Source organism: Callorhinus ursinus, unplaced genomic scaffold (genome assembly GCF_003265705.2).
Source record: "Callorhinus ursinus isolate GAN/ISIS: 27379988/994484 unplaced genomic scaffold, GSC_fseal_2.0 scaffold12, whole genome shotgun sequence".
Taxonomy (NCBI): domain Eukaryota; kingdom Metazoa; phylum Chordata; class Mammalia; order Carnivora; family Otariidae; genus Callorhinus; species Callorhinus ursinus.
The window spans coordinates 62,794,691-62,814,780 of NW_027397074.1; the positions used below are offsets into that span (position 1 = coordinate 62,794,691).

Here is a 20,090-nt window from a genome sequence, read left to right on the forward strand (position 1 = left end):
GGTCCTAAGTAAGTATGCTTAATGCATAGAAAAGATCCACTGCTCTTTCTTCTCATACCCAAATGTAAACTTCTGGAGACCCACAAAGTATGAAAGGCGGGGGAGTGTGTGTCCATGGCAATTTGTTAGCTGTGTGCAGGAAGTTAGAGAGGCATTAAGCCATGAAAAGGATCAATTGTTTTTGTGAAAAATCCTTAAGACATGCCTTGAATTCAAAGAATCAAGTTCATTAAAATCATAGATCATCTATTAATCTTTTTTTTCTTTTTGCTGAAATGTCCTTGCTGGTCAGTGGCATTTTATAGACCAAAATAACAATAATGATTAAAATCAGAACATGATAGGATTGTTGAGTCCATGGAATAAAATCTTCAGTGCCTTTTCTTCTTGAAGAGTTGTTACAGGATATTTGCTTTACATCTCCAGACTATAGAACTGACCCCTATGTGAGGTTTATAACTTTCATTCATTTACTAACTCGTATGCCAGGCACCATTCTGGTTTTACACATTAAAAAAATCCCAAGGTTTTCTTGTTATATCTTAAAGCACTGCTAGGTCCCCCATAAATAATTCGGTGGATTGGGCATTAAGAACAATATTATAGGGGCACCTGGGTGGCTCGATCGGTTAAGTGTCTGCCTTTAGCTCAGGTCATGATCCTGGAGCCCCGCATCGGGCTCCCTGCTCAGCAGGGAGCCTGCTTCTCCCTCTTTCTCTGCCCCTCCCCGCCACTTGTACTCTCTCTCTCACTCTCTCTCAAATAGATAAATAATATCTTAAACAAACAAACAAAAAAAGAGCAACATTATACAAGGGACCGAAAAAATTACCTTGGTTCCTGTTCGATGTGCCAGGGAGCTGGGGGTGATCTCTCACCCTTCAGGGATAGATGAATAAGCAAGGCCCACCAGGGCATCACAATGCACTGCACATAGTCTCCTGCTGACTCACAGGAGCTCTGTGGGAGACGGGAAAGCTGTGTCAGGGTGACAGTATTACCATCAGTTTTCCTGTGTGGACCACCCCCGCAAGTCACCAGGCACTCCCTGATCAGGAGGGAGCTGTGCATTAACTGTAATAACGAGGGGTGTTCAAGTGGAAAGCGAGTGCAGTCTCAAGGAGTGTGGCTGGGATGTCCTTGGAAAATGCCAGACTTCTTGGCTTGCTAATGCACCTTGCTCTGATACCAGAGAGGCTTCTGGAAATGCCGTCCTCATAGGAAATATTCCTTTCATTTAAATACTATGTGAAGCAAACATTTTAGTTAGTTGGAGGTACACAGATACCACTTAAAACTGAAGAAAGCTGTTTCTGAGCTAGTTGGTTTTTTGAGGTTAAAAAACAGTAGTTTAAAATAATTATTATTTCAGTAATTACAATTTTCTTGTCAGTGAACTTGAATGATATGTTAAAGAACTTTAGGTATTATGCTGCTAGTTTGTGGCCTCTTTGAAAAGGCTCTGTTTTATTTAAACTGTGCATCTCTAGTGCATGTAGTTTAGTATAAAGCCACTAACTGTTAAATTAATTGTATGTGACATTCCATTTGGCGTCATTCTGATGGAATGGGGCATTCTACAGAACTGAATTTTTTAAGTAACTAATGTATATCCTCCAAAGCACAAAATATTTATTTAAAAATCTCCCCAGTTTATGATAAAAGTCTTTCTAAAATATAAATGGGGTTTTCCACTTTGTTAAAAATATCTGTAATGTAATGTAACTTTTTAAATGACATCTCTAAGGGTATTCTCAGCTGTAATAATTCCTTTAGACACTATTGAAGAATGAATGTCATTTTTCATGTCATGGAAGAGTCCATTACTATTCTTCAGGTTGTCTTTTTGATTTGTAATGGTTGTTTAGTCAACTTCTTCAACCATCTGCTGTCATTTTTTGATGCTGTTTGAATTTCTTGCCTTCACATTAGACAGGTTCCTATATTAGATCTTTTACTGTGGGATACTCTGTGTGGCTCTTACTTTCTTCAGGATTCATTATATATAGAGAGAGACAGAGAGAGAGAGAATGTCAAAATCTAAGCCTCAGGTATTGCAAATGTGATATAAGAAGAAATCAATGTACTCATTTGCTCTGAAGCTATTTCTATAACTATTCATCTTTTGAAATGAATTGATTTCAGTTTACTTAAATTAAAATTGTATATTATTGATTCTCATTTGGATCTTTTCAACTAGATTGAGTATGTTATAGAGTAAAACTGACTATATTAACATAGGGGAAAAAATGTGTACTTCTACTTGTGTTGAAATTCAGTGAACATATTCCTGAAAGAGTCTTTGTGTAAAATGCCTCGCCACTCCCTATTTGTTGGCAAATTAAGCTTGGTGTTTTGCACAGAGAATAATGAATCAGTGAAATTGCTGAAACTGGGGTGGGGGGGAAAGCAATAGCAGAATGAACTCTAAGTGAAATGCAAATATATAATAAATAAATAAATAAAATTAATTATATGTATAATTATATATCTAACATATTAATTAATTATAAATTAATATAAACATAATATGTATGGACTAATGACTATATGTGCTTTATCTCAAGCATATGTTGATATAATTATTATGCCTATTCTGTAGGTATAGGAATTGAGACTTAGAAACATTGGCTTGCCCACAGAGATAGTAAGCAATACAAGAGCCATTTTAAACAATGTAATCGGTTACTATCTCACATGGGACATAAAAGTAAAGATAGAGAACACTCCAGTCTTAACAATGCATTAAATAACCTTCGTTCATTTTAGAAAATAATTTGTAAATGAGTTTAGCTTACTTCCCAAATGAAAGCATTGTTGCTTATGTCAGTATACTATCTTATCCTTTAGAAACACATTCAAATGAATTAATTCATTTGGTTCTAAACTACCTCACCAGTAGAGGAGGACCTTATTTTGCATATAGAGGATCTGAGAGGGCAAATGACTCTTCCAAAGGTCCACAGCTAGGAGGTTTTAAAGCCAGGGTTTACATTCCGAGTTCTTCTGGCCCCATCTCTCATCCCGATCTCTTCTCACTGTGATACACAGCCTTTCAGAGTATTAAAAATGAAACCAACTTTTTGTTTTGGGAGAGGCACGTTTGACTGGAGAAGTTGAGGCATTACCAGAGGCAAGTAGCTATCAACTAGATAACATGAATATAAAATCTTTAATGAAATGTTAAGACTACATGTTAAAGACATGAGATCACTGAACATTCAGCTCTTGCCTTTTCTTTCTGTAATCCATATTCAGTCAGTATGACCATTTAAAGAATGAACATGGGAGAAGAGAAAAGTATTGTTCTTAAGCAAAAGTTTACCATGTTTATACTTTATCTTTTTGAGGGGGGAGGGGCGGAGGGAGGAGAGAGAATCTCAAGCAGACTCGACGCTGGTTGTGGAGCCAGACACGGGATATAATCTCACAACCCTGAGATCATGATCTGAGCTGAAATCCAGAGTTGGACACTTAACTGACTGTGCCACCCAGGAGACCCCCATGTTTATACTTTAAACTTGGAGTGGCATGTGGAGCATTTCTTTATGATCATAGATCTGTTCAGTTACTCTGTTCCTTTTTATTGCAAAAATCAAAAGACATCAATAAAATTACATTCCCTTGAACAAACAATGGGTATTATGAGATTTTATTTTCAGGGTTAAATCAGGATGTCTTTGGCTAGATAAATGAGATGACCAATTAAACCTTTTCCACCAAAAAATATTTGTCATTAGTGAAATTATGGCAAAAGTCACAAAGGTGTAAAGTCACTTAGATGTTTAAATATATATTAAAGAAAACATAAGTTTTATTCCAATATCTCAAGCCTTCATGATATATATAGCCTAAGGCCTAAATCTCTTCAGTAAAAAACACCTTTTCTTTTCCCTTGAGGGGCAGAGGTGCTACCCTTGATCTGTTGTAGGATGTTCTTTTTCATTTAACCACCAGGATGATCACATTAGACACTGCAGGAGTATGTTAATTACCTTGAGGTGTCCCAGTGGCCCAGTAACTTCAGGGCAAAATGCCAGCAGAGGCCTGGTTGCAGTCCAGGTTGAAAACACTGCATGAACTTGTTCAGTCTCTTTTTTTTTTTTTTTAAGATTTTATTTATTTATTTGACAGAGAGAGAGAGACAGCGAGAGAGGGAACACAAGCAGGGGGAGTGGGAGAGGGAGAAGCAGGCTTCCCACAGAGTGGGGAGCCCGATGCGGGGCTCGATCCGAGGACCCTGGGATCATGACCTGAGCTGAAGGCAGACGCTTAACGACTGGGCCACCCACGTGCCCCACTTGTTCAGTCTCTTGACATCTTCACAAACAGGAAGGTAGACCTGGAGAGAAAATATACTTGTTCCAACTGAGTTAACTATTCCAAAATAAATAACTTCCAACCTCTGGCCGACCATTTGTGATTGTGTATAAAAAGTAACTAATGAGATGCATTCTCCAAGGCTATGAATTATGTACTAACAGGAATGCTTTTTAGATACTGTTCCTCTCAGTGCAATGAACCTGGGTCATCTAGGCAACCTAATGAGCATCTTTGAGCATCTGCCACTGCAGAGAAATTTCAGGCAAAAGTTGGGAAAAGCTTCTCAAACAGTGGCTGAGTAAGACTCAGAACTGCCATTGGTCAGGATAGGTCACCAGTGCAAGACTTGAAGATAGGTGTGTTGTGATTGATGGTTGAACTGACTCCTCTTTTCTTAGATTTTGGTGGTTCACAGAATGAGCATCGTGGAGACACCAGTTTCCAAGGGGTATGCACATATCTGCATAAGAAAGATAAGAGAATACATAGGGGATGCTTTACAAAGAGTAGAGGCATTGGGAAGGGGGGAGCAGGGTGAGGGACATAAATTATCAAGCAGGAGAAAGTGAAGCCAAAAAAATGATTCTGCTAGCCAGATAGAACATCCCTACATTATACCAGTTAATTCAGCCAATAGGATTTCAGCAGTTACCCACTCACTTCAAATAAATTTTATAACACAACAAGTAAGAAGATGCATAACAATGATCACTTGAGAGTCTAGTGACAGTGAAACATCTATACCAAAAAAGCAATGGATGTAATTATTTTTATACAGTTATGAACAAAATCAGTGACTAATATAGGTAAGTGCTTGATAATTAAAAGTCAGCAAATTAAGGATGTCATCAAAGCATTTAATTCCTTAAAATCGATAGTGGGGAAGGTGGTTCTGAAAAGAACTTGGGCGCCTGGGTGGCTCAGTCGGTTAAGCATCCGCTTTTGCCTCCAGACATGATCCCAGGGTCCTGGGATCGAGTCCTAGGTCAGGCTCCCTCAGCGGGGAGTCTGTTTTTCCTCTGCCCCTCCTCCCACTCATGCATGGGCACGCTCTCTCTCTCTCACAAAAAATTTTTTAAAAATCTAAAAAAAGAAGTCCTTTAAAAAAATAATAAAATGAAGAACTTCTTTAAAATGTAAACAATATGAACTTCTAAATAAATAATGATCTTAAACTGCCTTAAGTCTTCTGAAACAAGGAAAAAGAAATATTCTGAAACCTTTGCTTTTAAAAATGTATTCATTAGGAACATAGCTAGGAAATTAGATAATGGTAGTCTCTTTAAGTTTAATTAAAATTAAATATTATGTTTTTCATCATTCAGGTTATTCTTGTAGGACTCAGTTCAACATTTGAATATCGGGATTTGTATTTTCCATCTGCATTGAGGATCTGTACTTTTTTTTTTTTTAAGATTTTATTTATTTATTTGAGAGAGAGAATGAGAGAGAGAGAGGGCATGAGAGGGAAGAGGGTCAGAGGGAGAAGCAGACTCCCTGCTGAGCAGGGAGCCCGATGCGGGACTTGATCCCGGGACTCCAGGATCATGACCTGAGCTGAAGGCAGTTGCTTAACCAACTGAGCCACCCAGGCGCCCATGGGATCTGTACTTATTTTTAAGACTAAAGAATACTTTAGTCTAAGAACCAGACAACAACAGTAAACAAATGAATAATTTTGTAACTGAACAAGCATATGCTATGCATATGACATAAATAACACATTGTTTTTTTGAATTTTGCTTCACTATTGAAAGAAAAAATGAAATACTTGAAAAGTAAATTCAGGAAATGATATGAGGTGATATAAGCACATATTTTTACCAAAAGTTCAAATGGTTTAACATGTGCCCTATCTTTTGTTACAGTATCTTTGTTAGTAAACAGGAAATGCCTATTACCATTTTATCGTTGTAGATAGACAATTATTTATCCAAGGTCTGGACTCAAAGGGAGAGTTTAAATTTCTGACCCTAAGAATTAGTGAAAAGAGGCACCAAATACTGATATTTGTTCATAGTTTAAATTTGATGGATCTACCATGCTTACCCTGATTTCTTTTCAAAAGCCTAAGTAGGCTTAATGAGCAATAACATGTGGTTTAGTAAGCTTATAAAATATATAGACAAACTGAAAATATCTTAAATCATGAAAAATCCATTAAAAATATCAGTCTGCTTGTTCAAATGAATATGTTTCTTATGAATAAAAGTTTTTTTCTAGACCAGTAAAAGAAAGTCTAAAAAAAAAAAATGACAAAAATGAATTTTCATTCAATACCCTGGAAAGAAATCAAGAAAAGTTTTTGGCTTTGCCAGAACATAACTACATCATGAATCAATTTTAACATAGGATCCATACCTATTTCAGAATAGGCTGCCAACCCATAAAGTTGCCAGATTTTCCTGCCTAATGGATAGATACTTATGTTGGGCTTAAGTTTATCTAAGCAAAAAAAAATATTGTTTTAGAAGTAAGACACAAATGAAATAAGGCTGTTTCAAGGTTTACCCCAAAATAGATGATCCAGTAAGTCTGATCATCAAGGCCAATAGGATGATCTGTGAGTTTGCTGCATTGTCTGTTTTTTTTTGTTTGTTTGTTTTAAAGAGTTTTTATTTATTTATTTGACAGAGAGACAGCGAGAGCAGGAACACAAGCAGTGGGAGTGGGAGAGGGAGAAGCAAACTTCCCGCCTGGCAGGGAGCCCGATGCAGGGCTCGATCCCAGGACCCTGGGATCATGACCTGAACCGAAGGCAGATGCTTAATGACTGAGCCACCCAGGCACCCCAAAGCTATGAATATTTCTTTATGATTTTTTATGTTTGTGTAAAGAAAGGCCTTCCCCATCTAACAATAAATTAGGCATTCACTTATATTTTTTCCAGTAGTTTTTGTGCATCCTTTTTTATTAGTCATTTTAATCCACTTGGACTTTATTTTGATGTATGTATGAAGTGTGATTTAACTTTTTTCCCCAAATAACCAGTGTCCACAGTGTTGGTTGAACTTTATACTTTCCTTATCTGACTATGATGTTTTAAACCTTATCATGGATTAAACTGGTATCTATAACTAGGTCCAATTTTAGTGCTATATGCTTTGTTCTATTGATCTGCCTGTCAGTTTGTCTTTAGTAACTGGTTAACCAAGCCCCCATTATTTCACTCTTTTTCTAAACTTTCTTATATAGTATTATTTTACATTTAGATTTGTTTATAAACTTTAGAATAATTTTGCCAATTAAAAATATCTCATTGAGATCTGACCATTATATTCATTATTATGGAAAGAACTGATATTTTCCCCATATTTTAGTGATCCCATTCAAGGATAAGGGTAGGTCTCTTTATTAATTCACATTTTCTTGTATATTATTAATAGTTCATATTTTTGCTTATTGATGCACTTTATTGGTGTTTTATGCTTTTCATAGGAATGTTAATGGAATCCCATTATATCCTGTAGTTGGTTATTTTAGTGTGCCAGTAGTCCAAAACTTCCCAAGCGATCTAATCATAGAGCTACAGAACAGACATCCTTGTTGCGCTCCTGATTTCAGGGAAAGTGCAAGGACATAAGACTTTACAACAGAAACATTAGTTAGATCGGTAAATAATAGCACACTATTATTGTATGGATAATAATATAACAGTATAATAACATAATAATACATAACAAATATAATGGCACGTTATTTTTGTAATTTGATGAATTCCATGTTTTCTTCCCACTTTCATCTGCTTTTTCTTATACAGATTTGGTTCTCTCCCCACTCTTAATAATACTCTTAGCTCTTCTTCTAATAGTTGTTTTTACACATGTTGTTATTTCTATCTCTGCGGCCATTATTACTATTTTGTCAACAATTGGGTTTTCTCTTATGGTGGAATAAATTCACTACCATGCTATAGCAATGAGTTCGTGCCATTTTAGTGTTTTCTTGGTGTTGTAGAAGAAGGTTGACGGGGGAGAATGTGGTACTTAATCTCCTACAGACTTCATTTTCTACATAAAGCTCATACTAGCTTAATGGGAGCTTTCCTTCCTCGTACCATTTAAGCCTAAAGGAATAAATTTTCTAAAGTCAAATCAACTCTTTATTTTAATATCCAAAAGCAGAGAATTCTTTAAATGAACTGTTATGATGCTGTGTGAAACCATATTTATTAACTTGAGAAGATATCAGCGATTTATCATTATGTAGAAAATGTGGGTCACCAAATAATGTAATTTAATTTATGTAAAGTGTAAATTTTCTATACATGCATAGTTGAACGTCTAGAAAAACATACACATGTAAAAAATGGTAAAGAATGGTTATCTTCAGGAGACATGATTATGGATGGTTTCTTAAATTATTTTTGCTTGTCTTTGTTTTTCTGATTTATCTGAAAAAGGCATGTATTAATTGCTCATGTGATAAAGATCAAAATTATTAAAATGTTTTCAACAGAAAACACCTCAATTTAGGAATATAGACAAATCACATCAGGTCAAATACAGATATATATCTAAGTATAAGATAGCTGCTTTTCCAAAACAAGCCTGTGAAAATTTTGATCTTCCATTGAAGAGTTTTGAATAGGTTTGGTAGACATCTTGTCAACTTACAAATCCTTGCTGTGAAAGCATACACCATCCTCAGTGTTAAGGGACAATAAAAACCTAATTGCCTGCCTCCAAGCTCTTCCTTAGTCCTATGAGAAATATGTATTTAATTGGATGTCTGAGTATTAAAACAAGCATATGGAAGAAATGGCTCCTTTTGCTTTCTTACATCATCCATATGCTCAATATTTCCATCTGTTTTGCTAATTTTCCATTCAACTTTGTTTTTGTTCATACAGTGCCTCAACTATCTACGTTTTTCATCTCTTTAAACTTATCCTTAAATAAAGAGGTTGCTTGGACTCTAGAAATTCATCTCTTTCCAGAATTCCCTGTCTTTAACATTATGATTTCATGTGCCATCATCTTTGGCAATAAGTTACAATTTGAGTTTTGAGACTGTAAAAAGTACTTTTATTTTTAATCCTTTGTTGGGGGGGAGAAAACCAATAAAACTCTTATTCTAACACTAGAAAGCAGTGGAAATTAGAAAAGAACTTAGGGGGAAATTATATGCATCTGTTTCTAAAAGCAGTATGTTTTTGGGCCGTTCGATTGTATCTGAAGTGATTAACAGTAAATATGCTTGAACTGTAACTGTATCCTAAAGAAGCCTGTTCTCTGAAGTACCATAATCAACTAAATTATGTTTCACAAGTGTTTTTGCATATATACCAGAGAAAAGTTTGTGTTCCAGTTAGGTAAAGACAGGCTCTATTAAAACACAGTTTGAGGGGTGCCTGGGTGGCTCAGTCATTAGGCATCTGCCTTTGGCTCAGGTCATGATCATGGGGTCCTGGGATCCAGCCCTGCATCGGGCTCCCTGCTTAGCGGGAAGCCTGCTTCTCCCTCTCCCACTCTCCCTGCTTGTGTTCCCTCTCTTGCTGTCTCTTTCTCTGTCAAATAAATAAATAAGATCTTAAACACACACACACACACACACACACACACAGTTTGACAGCAAGCTAATTCTTAACATTCAATGACAGGAAAATCCATAGAAGAAAAATCTGCCATGTATGATAGTATAGACTCTATCCTGTATGCATGGGCAGATGTAATTTTACTTGGAAAGTTTGCCTCAGCTTGCCAAACAAGGTTTTGGGTGAGACCACTTGGATCCTAAACTTAGCTCTCCTATCAAACCCAAGGAGACATTTGCAACAGAGTATCTGCAGAAATAAAGAACCTCCCGTAGCCAGGTAATGTGTTCACAGGTGTTCTTCAATCAAAAGCTGATTCTCTTCTTAAAGGAACACCTATTTCTGATTTTATCTTTTGTTCTCTGAGAGAGGTCTCTTATGGCTTTATTTTCAGTAAGAGACAGTTATGACTGCCATACCGTCAGCCTCTTTCATCACTGCCACCTCAGTCTTGGGCATGTCTGGTGCCGAACGATTTAGTGGATGATCGCTGCTCTGATGGACTAGTCTAGTCTAGAGGACTAGACTCTAGGGCTTTCCAAGCCCTCCTCCCAAGTGGTCAACAACCACTTACCTTTCTTCACCCACCAAACCCCACCTTTTTCACTTCAATTACATACCTTTATTTATTTAATACTCTTCCTTAACATTTTGAAAATAAATATGAAATAGAAGCACGACTTTTTGGTCAATTCAGCAGACTATCTCCTTTCCTTTTTCAAAAGAAATCTAGGCAAGAGGCGACAGGAGAATAAGGACAGAAAGTGTGAAAATTGATGTCACCCTTGTATCTTGGTGAGCTGTCACCAAGAAGTCCCTGGTGACCTATATGCAGACCCTACACCGGAGCCCAAGTGGCCTCTCAAACCTTTGGTTCCACAATTTGCACTTGTTAGTGCACATGCTTTTCCTCTACCTGGCATATTTCTCTCCTTCTCCCCAAGTCTTTCACTACCAAAGTGTTATTCAAGGGCTTTAAAAATTCATCTCTAATTCTGTTCCTTCTCCTCTGCCTTTCCAGATTTCTATCATCAGCTAACATCCTTTTCTCCTCCTCTGTAGTTCTTTGGTGAAATATGCAAGTGTCATTTACGCCAGGAAGGTCCACCTTGAGAAATCTAGTTTTAAGTACTCATCTTCAAATATTATCTGTGATTATTTTCTACCGGAAGTTTCTTTTTCAGAGGACCAGTCTATTTCTTCTCGCTGTCATGTTTGGCAACTTTATAGCATTAAAATGTGTATGTGTGTGTGTGTGTGTGTGTGTGTGTGTGTGTGTGTGTGTGTGTGTGTGTGGTCAGAGTACTGTTGCTGGATTATAGAGTAGGATGCAGGTGAAATTATTAATCAACATGAAGCAGAGACTTTAGGGAAAAATCAGATATTTTTTTAATTCAAACTTTTTTTATTTTTTATTTTTTAATTTTTGTTTAATTTTAGGGAGGCTCCAGGTCCAACAAGGGGCTTTAAAACACAAGCCTGAGATCAAGAGTCACGTGCTTCACCGGCTGAGCCAGCTAGCAGCCCCTATAACTCAAAATATTTTATAATGATATTTTTAGTAGGAAGTGAGCATCCAGATTTTTTGTTGTTGTTGTTGTTTTAAAAAGAACTTGAGTAAAAAAAGAAAAGAAAAAGCTAGGTTAATCTATATCTTCTATGTGGTAGACTTTAATTTCCATCACCTGAATGTAAGGAAAAATAAAGGACACACACACACACACACACACACACATATTTGCATATCTGTAGGTGCTTAAGGTAGGTACAAGATGGAATATGTTGAAACAGGAACATTTAAGGGTGCCTGGGATTTCTCCTAATTTTGGTAGCAGGTCAAAAGGCCATTTCATGAAGAATATTTTTTCAGGACGAATTTTAGAGTAGCCTTAAAAAATTTAATAATGTATATTTGCTTGTACATTGCATGTACAATTCATTCCTGAAATTTCTTCCTTATTTTTTTCACTACAAAACACTCACACCAAAACAGACCTGGCAAATACTTTTAAATTGAAAGAAAACATAAAAGTGAAAGAAACTTAAATTCAGAGAAGCCACAAAAAACATTCTATATTTCATTATTTTAATTGATTTAAAACGTGTAAGCACTTTGATAGATTCATTTTATATAGGATTTACTGGTTTTCAAAGTATATAATACAACAACAAAAAAGTGAACCTAGCTTCTTTTTTCTTGTTCATTGAAGCTATCACATCTCATCTATCAGACCTCTAAGTAGAATTTTAAAAGTGGGGTACTCTCTCACGCCCAAGGACTATGTAATTAGCATATGAATGTGTAACGGATTGTTTGAAGTAACAATTAAGGGAACAATACATAAAGGAATTGAAGAGAGCTACCAACACCTGGGAATCCTGTATTGCATAAAGCTTTCCTAATGTAAGTAATTAAAAACCAAGGACAAATGCTCATTGTGTAGTGATAAAGCCCTACAAGGAAAGCTAAAATCTGCTGATATTTTGCTGTCATCTTTTAGAGTGAATCATTAAAACAAGAGCTTACTGTTTTATTTATTTCAATGGATTACTTGTTAAATGTAGGTTTTGATCTTCTGAAATCTTCAAAATGCATTTATGTGACAAAATGTCTTACTTTTAAAAAATATTTATATTTAAAACATATAATAAATGACAATACATATTTTCCTTCTGACCAGTGCAAAATTTCAGAGGAAAATTTCAACTGACAGCCAGGTCAAAAAACGTATAATCAATTCTCTATAATTTATTTGTTCAAATAATTTCTTCTGGTTAAATTCTAGGCCACCGTATTGTTTTGTTTTACTTTGTTTCTCTTGAAAGCATACATGTTATAAGGGTTCCTCAGGCAAAGTTCCTTAAGAGAGTAACCAATAGGTCAAAGTTGTTAGGGGTCCTTGATATTGGAGAAGGCAGGAGCCATGCCTTATTGCTTCCATTTTGCCACTTACTACCATACAAACCATTTACATTTTGGCTGCATAAATTACCTTATCTCTAGGAATTATATTTTTGTAGACCATTAAAGTCTCACTCAAATGACCTTTGAGGCCCTTTCTGATACCTAGTTGTATATATTTCTTGATCATGAAGAAACACTTGTTCCCAGAATTTAACCTTAAATGATTACCATTTTATGTGACAACTGTATTTGAAAAATAAATTATGAACCTACTATTATTTTTTAAGTAGAAAAACAAACATAAGTTTGAATATTAATAGTGTTATTCATAATAGCCAAAAAGAAGAAACAACCCAAGTATCCATCAGTTGGTGAATGGACAAATAAAATGTGGTATATCCATTGTCAAAAGAAAAAATTCACTGGGGGCGCCTGGGTGGCTCAGTCGGTTAAGCGACTGCCTTCGGCTCAGGTCATGATCCTGGAGTCCTAGGATCGAGTACCGCATCAGGCTCCCTGCTCAGCGAGGAGCCTGCTTCTCCCTCTGACCCTCCCCCTTCTCATGTACTATCTCTCTCTCTCTCATTCTCACTCTCTCAAAATAAATAAATCTTAAAAAAAAGAAAAGAAAAGAAAAAATTCACTGGAAAAAGTTAAACAGGCAAGGGAGACTTTATTCAGGGTTGTTGCAATGAGGAGAGAAGCCAGAACCAAGGCAGAACTCAAATTTGATGAAGTTGAGGGGTAAGATTTTTAAGGGCTGTTGTTGAGCCCCAGTGGAACAGTAATGCGTGATATGAGCAGGAGGTCATAGGCCATTCGTTTGCTAATTGGCTTTATCCAAAGGAAAGATAAACTCATATCTTCATGATAGGAAGTCATTTTTGCAACTTGGAGCAGGGCACCCCACCAAAATTAAACTCTTACCCTTTCACAGAAACTGGGAGATAAGGGACCTATTTCCCTTCAAAGAGATGGTTCCCATGTCCTTGAGTAGTGCATTCCTGGTTGTAAAACTGGCATGTGGCTGTTAAAAAAAGATTTATATCTCAAAGGGGCAGAGAAGGGATTTACAATTACAAGTTTTCTAAACCAAATGCTCTGAGAAAGGGGGGGACCAGAAGGCCTAGAGTCAGGAAGAAGCCTGTCCAAAGTTTAATCAAGCTGAGGAAACGTTAAGACCATCTTGGTTACCATACAATGAAGTACTGTTAGGCAATCCGAAAGAATGAAGTACTGATATATGCTACAACATGGATGAACCTTGAAAACATTAATTGTGCTAAATTTAAGAAGCCAGTCACAAAAGACTGTGCTGTGTGATCCTGCTTATATGAAATGTCTAGAATATCCAAATCTGTAGAAACAAAGTAGATAGTGGTTGTCTAGACTGGTGGGACATGGGGGTGGGATTGGGGGTGGCTTGGGGCAGCCAAAGGCTGTAGAGTTTCTTATGGGGGTGATGAAGATCTTCTAAAATTGTGGTGATGGGAGCGCCTGGGTGGCTCAGTTGTTAAACGTCTGCCTTCGGCTCGGGTCATGATCCCAGGGTGCTGGGATCAAGCTCCACGTCGGGCTCCCTGCTCAGTGGAGAGCCTGCTTCTCCCTCTCCCTCTGCTTGCTGCTCCCCCTGCTTGTACTCTCTATCTCTCTGTCAAATAAATAAATAAAATCTTTAAAAAAATAAAATAAAATAAAATAAAATTGTGGTGATGATTGCATAAGTCTGTGAACATACTGAAAATCATTAAATTGTATACTCTAATGGACGAGTTGTATGATATGTAAATTATATTTCAATAAAACTGTTATAAAAATAAAAACGTGCTGTAATGTGCTATATGGACAATAGAATATTTACCTATATTTATGAACAATCAAAGTTTTACAACAACAAAAAAATCCTTATTTCTTGAAAGTAAGTTTTGGTTTTGAATGATCAGATTCAGAATATGTATTTCTGATAGCAGATCTGCTTTTTAGCTTTCATAAAATAGTTTAGCAGTTATTTATTATCATGCTGTACTAATCAGAGAGTATATAACACGGATGAAAGGAAAATAATTTCTTCAGCGTCCTTAGATATTTGCATTCCTGACATTGAGAATTGTCATAAAGAGAAAACAACTGTGTAGCAAGAATAGGAAGAAATAGTTTATTTTCCCAAATGGTGAGAAAGATCATACCTATATTTAAATATAGGTATGGTATGATCTAGTTTAAAATCCTTGTATTCAAATGAAAGCTATATTGACAGAAACTCCATTTATGAATAAGTAATGTCCCACATATTTATTTGTAAACTAGCTATTCTGCAACCTTTTCTACAGAATGTTTTGTCAATAGTGATCAGATTTTAAACCTAGCTCACAAAGATTTATTGTGCCCCCTGGGTAGCTGAAATGGAAAGGGAGTGCTAATGTTAGTACAGCCTGGGATTAACAAGAAATGGCACAGAAAGAAGGAATGAATTATTACATCCTAATTTCTTGAGTGCAGGTGTGGCTCCTGGCAAAATTTTGAATTATGCAGAGTGAAACTTTGGCTTCCATCCATTTTCCTTTCTATCTCACTTGCCCCATGTTCTAGAATCACTCTCTTGGGGTCATGAGGCATCCACTTTTATGATGTCTAACCTCCCCATTGTATTACCTCACTTGGGCATCTAGGTTCTTCTAAGAGACAAAGTCACCTACATGGTTTAACATAGCCTTTCTCCCACCCAACATTTACGCATTTAAATGCTCATTTCCTTAAGGTGGCTAACTTCACTTTTTGGCAAAAGGAAACAAATTTGAAAACATTTGGGTTTCCTAGATGCATTGATGGATCAAACTTGGTTTATAAACCTAAAAGTATCTCTAATCAACAGAATCTCAGATATTTGACTTAGGGAATGTTGTAAGAAAAATTTAGAGATAAGACAAATTATTCTTTCTGACCCATTTTTCTTTGGGATGAACCCCCCTAGGCTGCTCCTGCTTTACCCAGAATATTTGCTTTGTCCCTACTTGAACTTCAGCATTTTTTAAATGTGCCCCTAAAATTTATACTAACTACAAGAACAGGAACGACAGAGACTATAATGATGGTGTTTGGCATTGAGAGGAGTCATCGGGAAGGTGACATGGGAAGGAGTAATTGAGAACCATCTGTGGTATGAATGATTTGGGCATCTGATATATTTTTACTTTGGACACATGTATTTTTCTACATATTGATCAATTGATTTTTCTTGGTTATAGATTGGGCTTATGGATACTACAGACAACAAAGAAAACTCGTTGAAGAGATTGGCTGGTCCTATACAGGTAAACGTTTCATTATGTATTGAGATTCAACAGAAAATTTTATTGTTTTTGTATCTATTTTTATATGTAAAAGAAAACTTTGTAATTCATCACATCATTTTTACTTAGCTTCATGGATATTCAGTTAGATTAATTTAAAAAAATATGTTATAGGCAAAATGATTTCTAGTAGACCTTCCATTAGCAAATTTGATAGTGTAGAGCATACTGGTATCAGACACAGATGGATTTGAATCCCACGTCAACACTAGCTATACTTCCTTGGGAAATATGCATAACCTACCTGAGGCTCAGTTTTTTCATCTGTGAAACGGAGGATTGTTCAGAGCATTACATGTGGTCAATGAAGTTTGGACACAGTGCCTTCTTATAAATACAAAGCTCTCAATAAATGTTCCTTGCCAATCCTGTTATGATCACAGTAGTGATTGTGTTCGTTCATTTAACAGATATTGATGAGATTCTTGCTCTCAGCAGGGCTTCCTTCTAAATTATTTTGCTGAATTAATTGGAATTAGGGTCCAAAATGATTTTTGTATGATTGCCAGACTTGGTTTAGAGCATCATGAATCTCCGAAGTTGGACTAAAATGGCTACAATCAGGAGTTAAGATCAGAAACGCTAGAGGAGAGGAGAAGCTTTACCTGATGAGAAGAGCCCGAGGCAAATCTACATGGCCCACGTAGATGAACAGGCCTGGTGACCGTCTGAAATAGAGTTGGGTGTTCATTAGAAATAAGATTGAGCTGGTAAGATGTGACCGGATTCCAAGAGCTTTAACACAAGCCTAGCCAACTTGGACTTTATTTTACAGATGAAGGGTAGCAGCACAATGGGTTTAGTAGATAGGCATGCATTTCTTTTCTTTCTTTTTTTATTCTCGCTTTAAAAGTAATAATATCGGGGCGCCTGGGTGGCTTATTCATTAGGCGTCTGCCTTCAGCTCAGGTCATGATCCCAGGGTCCTGGGATCGAGCCCCGCATCGGGCTCCTTGCTCCACAGGAAGCCTGCTTCTCCCTCTCCCACTCCCCCTGCTTGTGTTCCCTCTCTCGCTGTGTCTCTCTCTGTCAAAAAATAAATAAAATCTTTAAAAAATAAAAAAAAATAAAAGTAGTAATATTGGGGCACCTGGGTGGCTCAGTTGGTTCAGTATCCAACTCTTGATTTCTGCTCAGGTCTTGATCTCAGGGTTGTGAGTTCAAGCCCTATGCTGGGCAAGGAGCCTACTTAAAAAAATATATATATAGTAGTAAATATTCATTGTGGAAAATTTAGAAAGTACATTCAAGTGCAAAAAAAAGAATAAAAATCACTATTCATTCCAGGGATATTCACTTAAAGAAAAAAGATATATTCCTTCCAGGCCATTTTTTATTATATTATGTTTGTATATTTTTTACATATAAAACCATATAACTGTATAAAATTTCAGGATAAATTAGTTTTAAAATTCTTTGTATTTTATTTTATTTATTTATTTTGAAGGTTTTATTTATTTGAGAGAGAGCCTGAGAGAGCACGAGCAACGGGGGAGGGGTAGAAGCAGAGCAAGAAGCAGACTCCCCGCTGAGCAGGGAGCCCGATGTGGGGCTCCATCCCAGGACCCCAGGGTCATGACCTAAGCCGAAGGCAGATGCTTAACTGACTGAGCCACCCAGGCGTCCTAATTTTAAGATTCTTAAATTTAAGTAATTTTATGAATGGCCGAGGAAGTTGGTTTTGACCACATCTTAGTCTGAATTTTGTTCGTAACAGCTTATCTTGTTGACCTCTGTGTTTCTGTTCCTTCCAGTATTGTTATCACTTAAATTTGCCGGATTAGCTGCAATCTCAGAAGGAAGGACTTGCCCGTGACTGTTTGTACATATAGAATTCTATTAATAACAGTTACTAAGAAAATCATAACCTCTGTCTGTAAGAGAGCCCATGGCTTTATCATTAGCCATTTAAAAATATGCAGCAAATAGCCAGCGTTATTGAAATGGAATCATTACGGCTAAGGTTGTTTGTGAAGGGCTATACAATTCTGTGAAGAAACCATGCAGATCCTTGCTGGCTATCGGAGGGGTGGAGAAACAGAGGCTGGAGGGGGAGGAGAAGGTATTACTCGTTCAGTTGTGTTTTTTTAACATAGGTTAAAAACAACTTTTCTGTTTGGGACGTATGCTGTAATTATGCTGGGAAATGACAGGGTTGGTAAATACAGTTGACAATCCCATTTTTAAAGTTATTATAGGAAGGTGAGCAAGGTTTGTTTGTCATGCTGCTATAAAAGAGTGAATTATAAACCTGGGAATGTCAGCACTAAAATCTAGTTCTTTCCATAGTAACTGCATTTAATTTAAGGATTTCAGAAAATGAATTTCCTTCTTCCTATTAACCTTAAATTTTCTATGACAATGCCTAAAAAAAGACAGTTCAGTGGGGAAAAAAATGAGTCATTTGGTTTTTCTTTTTCTTTTTTCTTTATTTTTGAGATCATGAACACATAGCCCACAATTATATGAGATGTTAAAATTTTCCTTCTGTGAACAAACTGGTGGTTTCCAGAGGACTGGTGAAATGGGGGAAGGGGAGTGGGAGATACAGGCCTCCAGGTATGCATGCAGAAGTCACAGGGAAAGAAGGTGCAGCGTAGGGGATACAGTCAATGGTTTGTAATAGCATTATATGGTGATGGATGGTAGCTACACTTGTGGGGAGCATAGTGTAATGTACGCAGCTGTCGAATCACTGTGTTGTACATCTGAAACTAAGGGAATATTTTCTGTCAGGCATACTCAAAGACAACACATTTGCCTTCTGTTTGTGTTGTTAGACCTTTGTAACTTCAAGCAACATGATCATCAGAAATGGATGGACTTTTACCACTTCATCCTAGAAGTAGTCACTATTGAAATATAGTCTTTATTTCCTGGACTTGAAAGAATATTCTGTTGTTTCCTTTCCTTCATACTTTAAAGCAACTTGAAATTGAAAATTTTATATTGATATATCTCAAGTGTTTTAAACCTAGACACCTTTAAAGCTTTAGCTGAAGAGTTGCATTGGATAAAAGCAAGAAAGGACACACAAGAGTCACTATTAGATGCTGGGCTGAATATACCAAAGTGAAAGAGTCTTTAAATACTGAATTTATTCTGTTTCCTTAAACAGAATATTCTGTCTAAATAGTATTTCCTCTCCAAGAAATATATAGACTAGAAGATACTACTTATGGAAAACAAAAGAGCCATAATATAAGGTGGTGTATAATTGTGGTTAGATGTTTGGCATTTACTTTTGGATGTAGTTAGGTTTGGTGTTTTACTTCTCTTAACCTAGAAGAAAGTAGGCCAAACTCAGAGGAGAATTTGAATCCGTGTCAAATAATGACTGATTTCTGGCTTGTCCAGGTCTTTCTTTACTTCTAGAATCTGAAATATCTTTTTAACATATTATATCTTCCTCTTTGATTCATCACTTCTTATATTAAACAGATGACTGTTCATGTCTCGTTTCCAACTTAGGAATGAAAAAGCGAGTTCCAGAACTCTATGCATAGCATTATATCACTTCTGTAAAAAATTATGTATTTATACAAACATAGAAGAAAGGACTGGAAAGAGACACACTAACCTGTTGGCACTGGTAACCCCTGAGGAATGGGACTATGGAAGGCCACTGGAGCCGGGAGACTTTCACATCTTACTGTATACTGTTTAGATTGTGCTAATTTTTTGTACAAGTTGGTCAAAACCAATGTTTTCAATGTACTTAGATTAGTTTTGCTAAGAAGGGCAAGGTAGCTGGACAAGAACCACAGTACTGTGTTTTCAGCAGGCTGAATGTCGGGTCTCTGCTAATTGCGTAGAGGTGAGGGGGTGTCACAGACCTCAAACTAGAACATGGAATGCACTTCACAGCAGGCTTTCTGGACATCACTAACATACAGACAGATCTGTATGTAATGTAGTTCGGTTTTCTTACCAGTAAAAAGCATAGGACGTTGGACTACATGGAGGGCTTAATGTC

General features: G+C 36.6%; 1 protein-coding gene across 5 annotated transcripts in view; it reads left to right on the forward strand.

Moving 5' to 3' along the window:
• PTPRZ1 (protein tyrosine phosphatase receptor type Z1) overlaps positions 1–20,090 on the forward strand; it is a 170,189-nt gene that overhangs the window by 38,366 nt on the left and 111,733 nt on the right. For 4 of the 5 annotated variants that reach the window (XM_025865777.2, XM_073899127.1, XM_073899129.1 and 1 more), the window contains exon 2: positions 16,010–16,075. In XM_025865777.2, the coding sequence (XP_025721562.2) occupies positions 16,010–16,075 (66 nt within the window). Of the gene's footprint in view, positions 1–15,505; positions 15,922–16,009; positions 16,076–20,090 lie in introns of those variants that run through there. The other variant, XM_073899128.1, reaches the window with a different exon arrangement.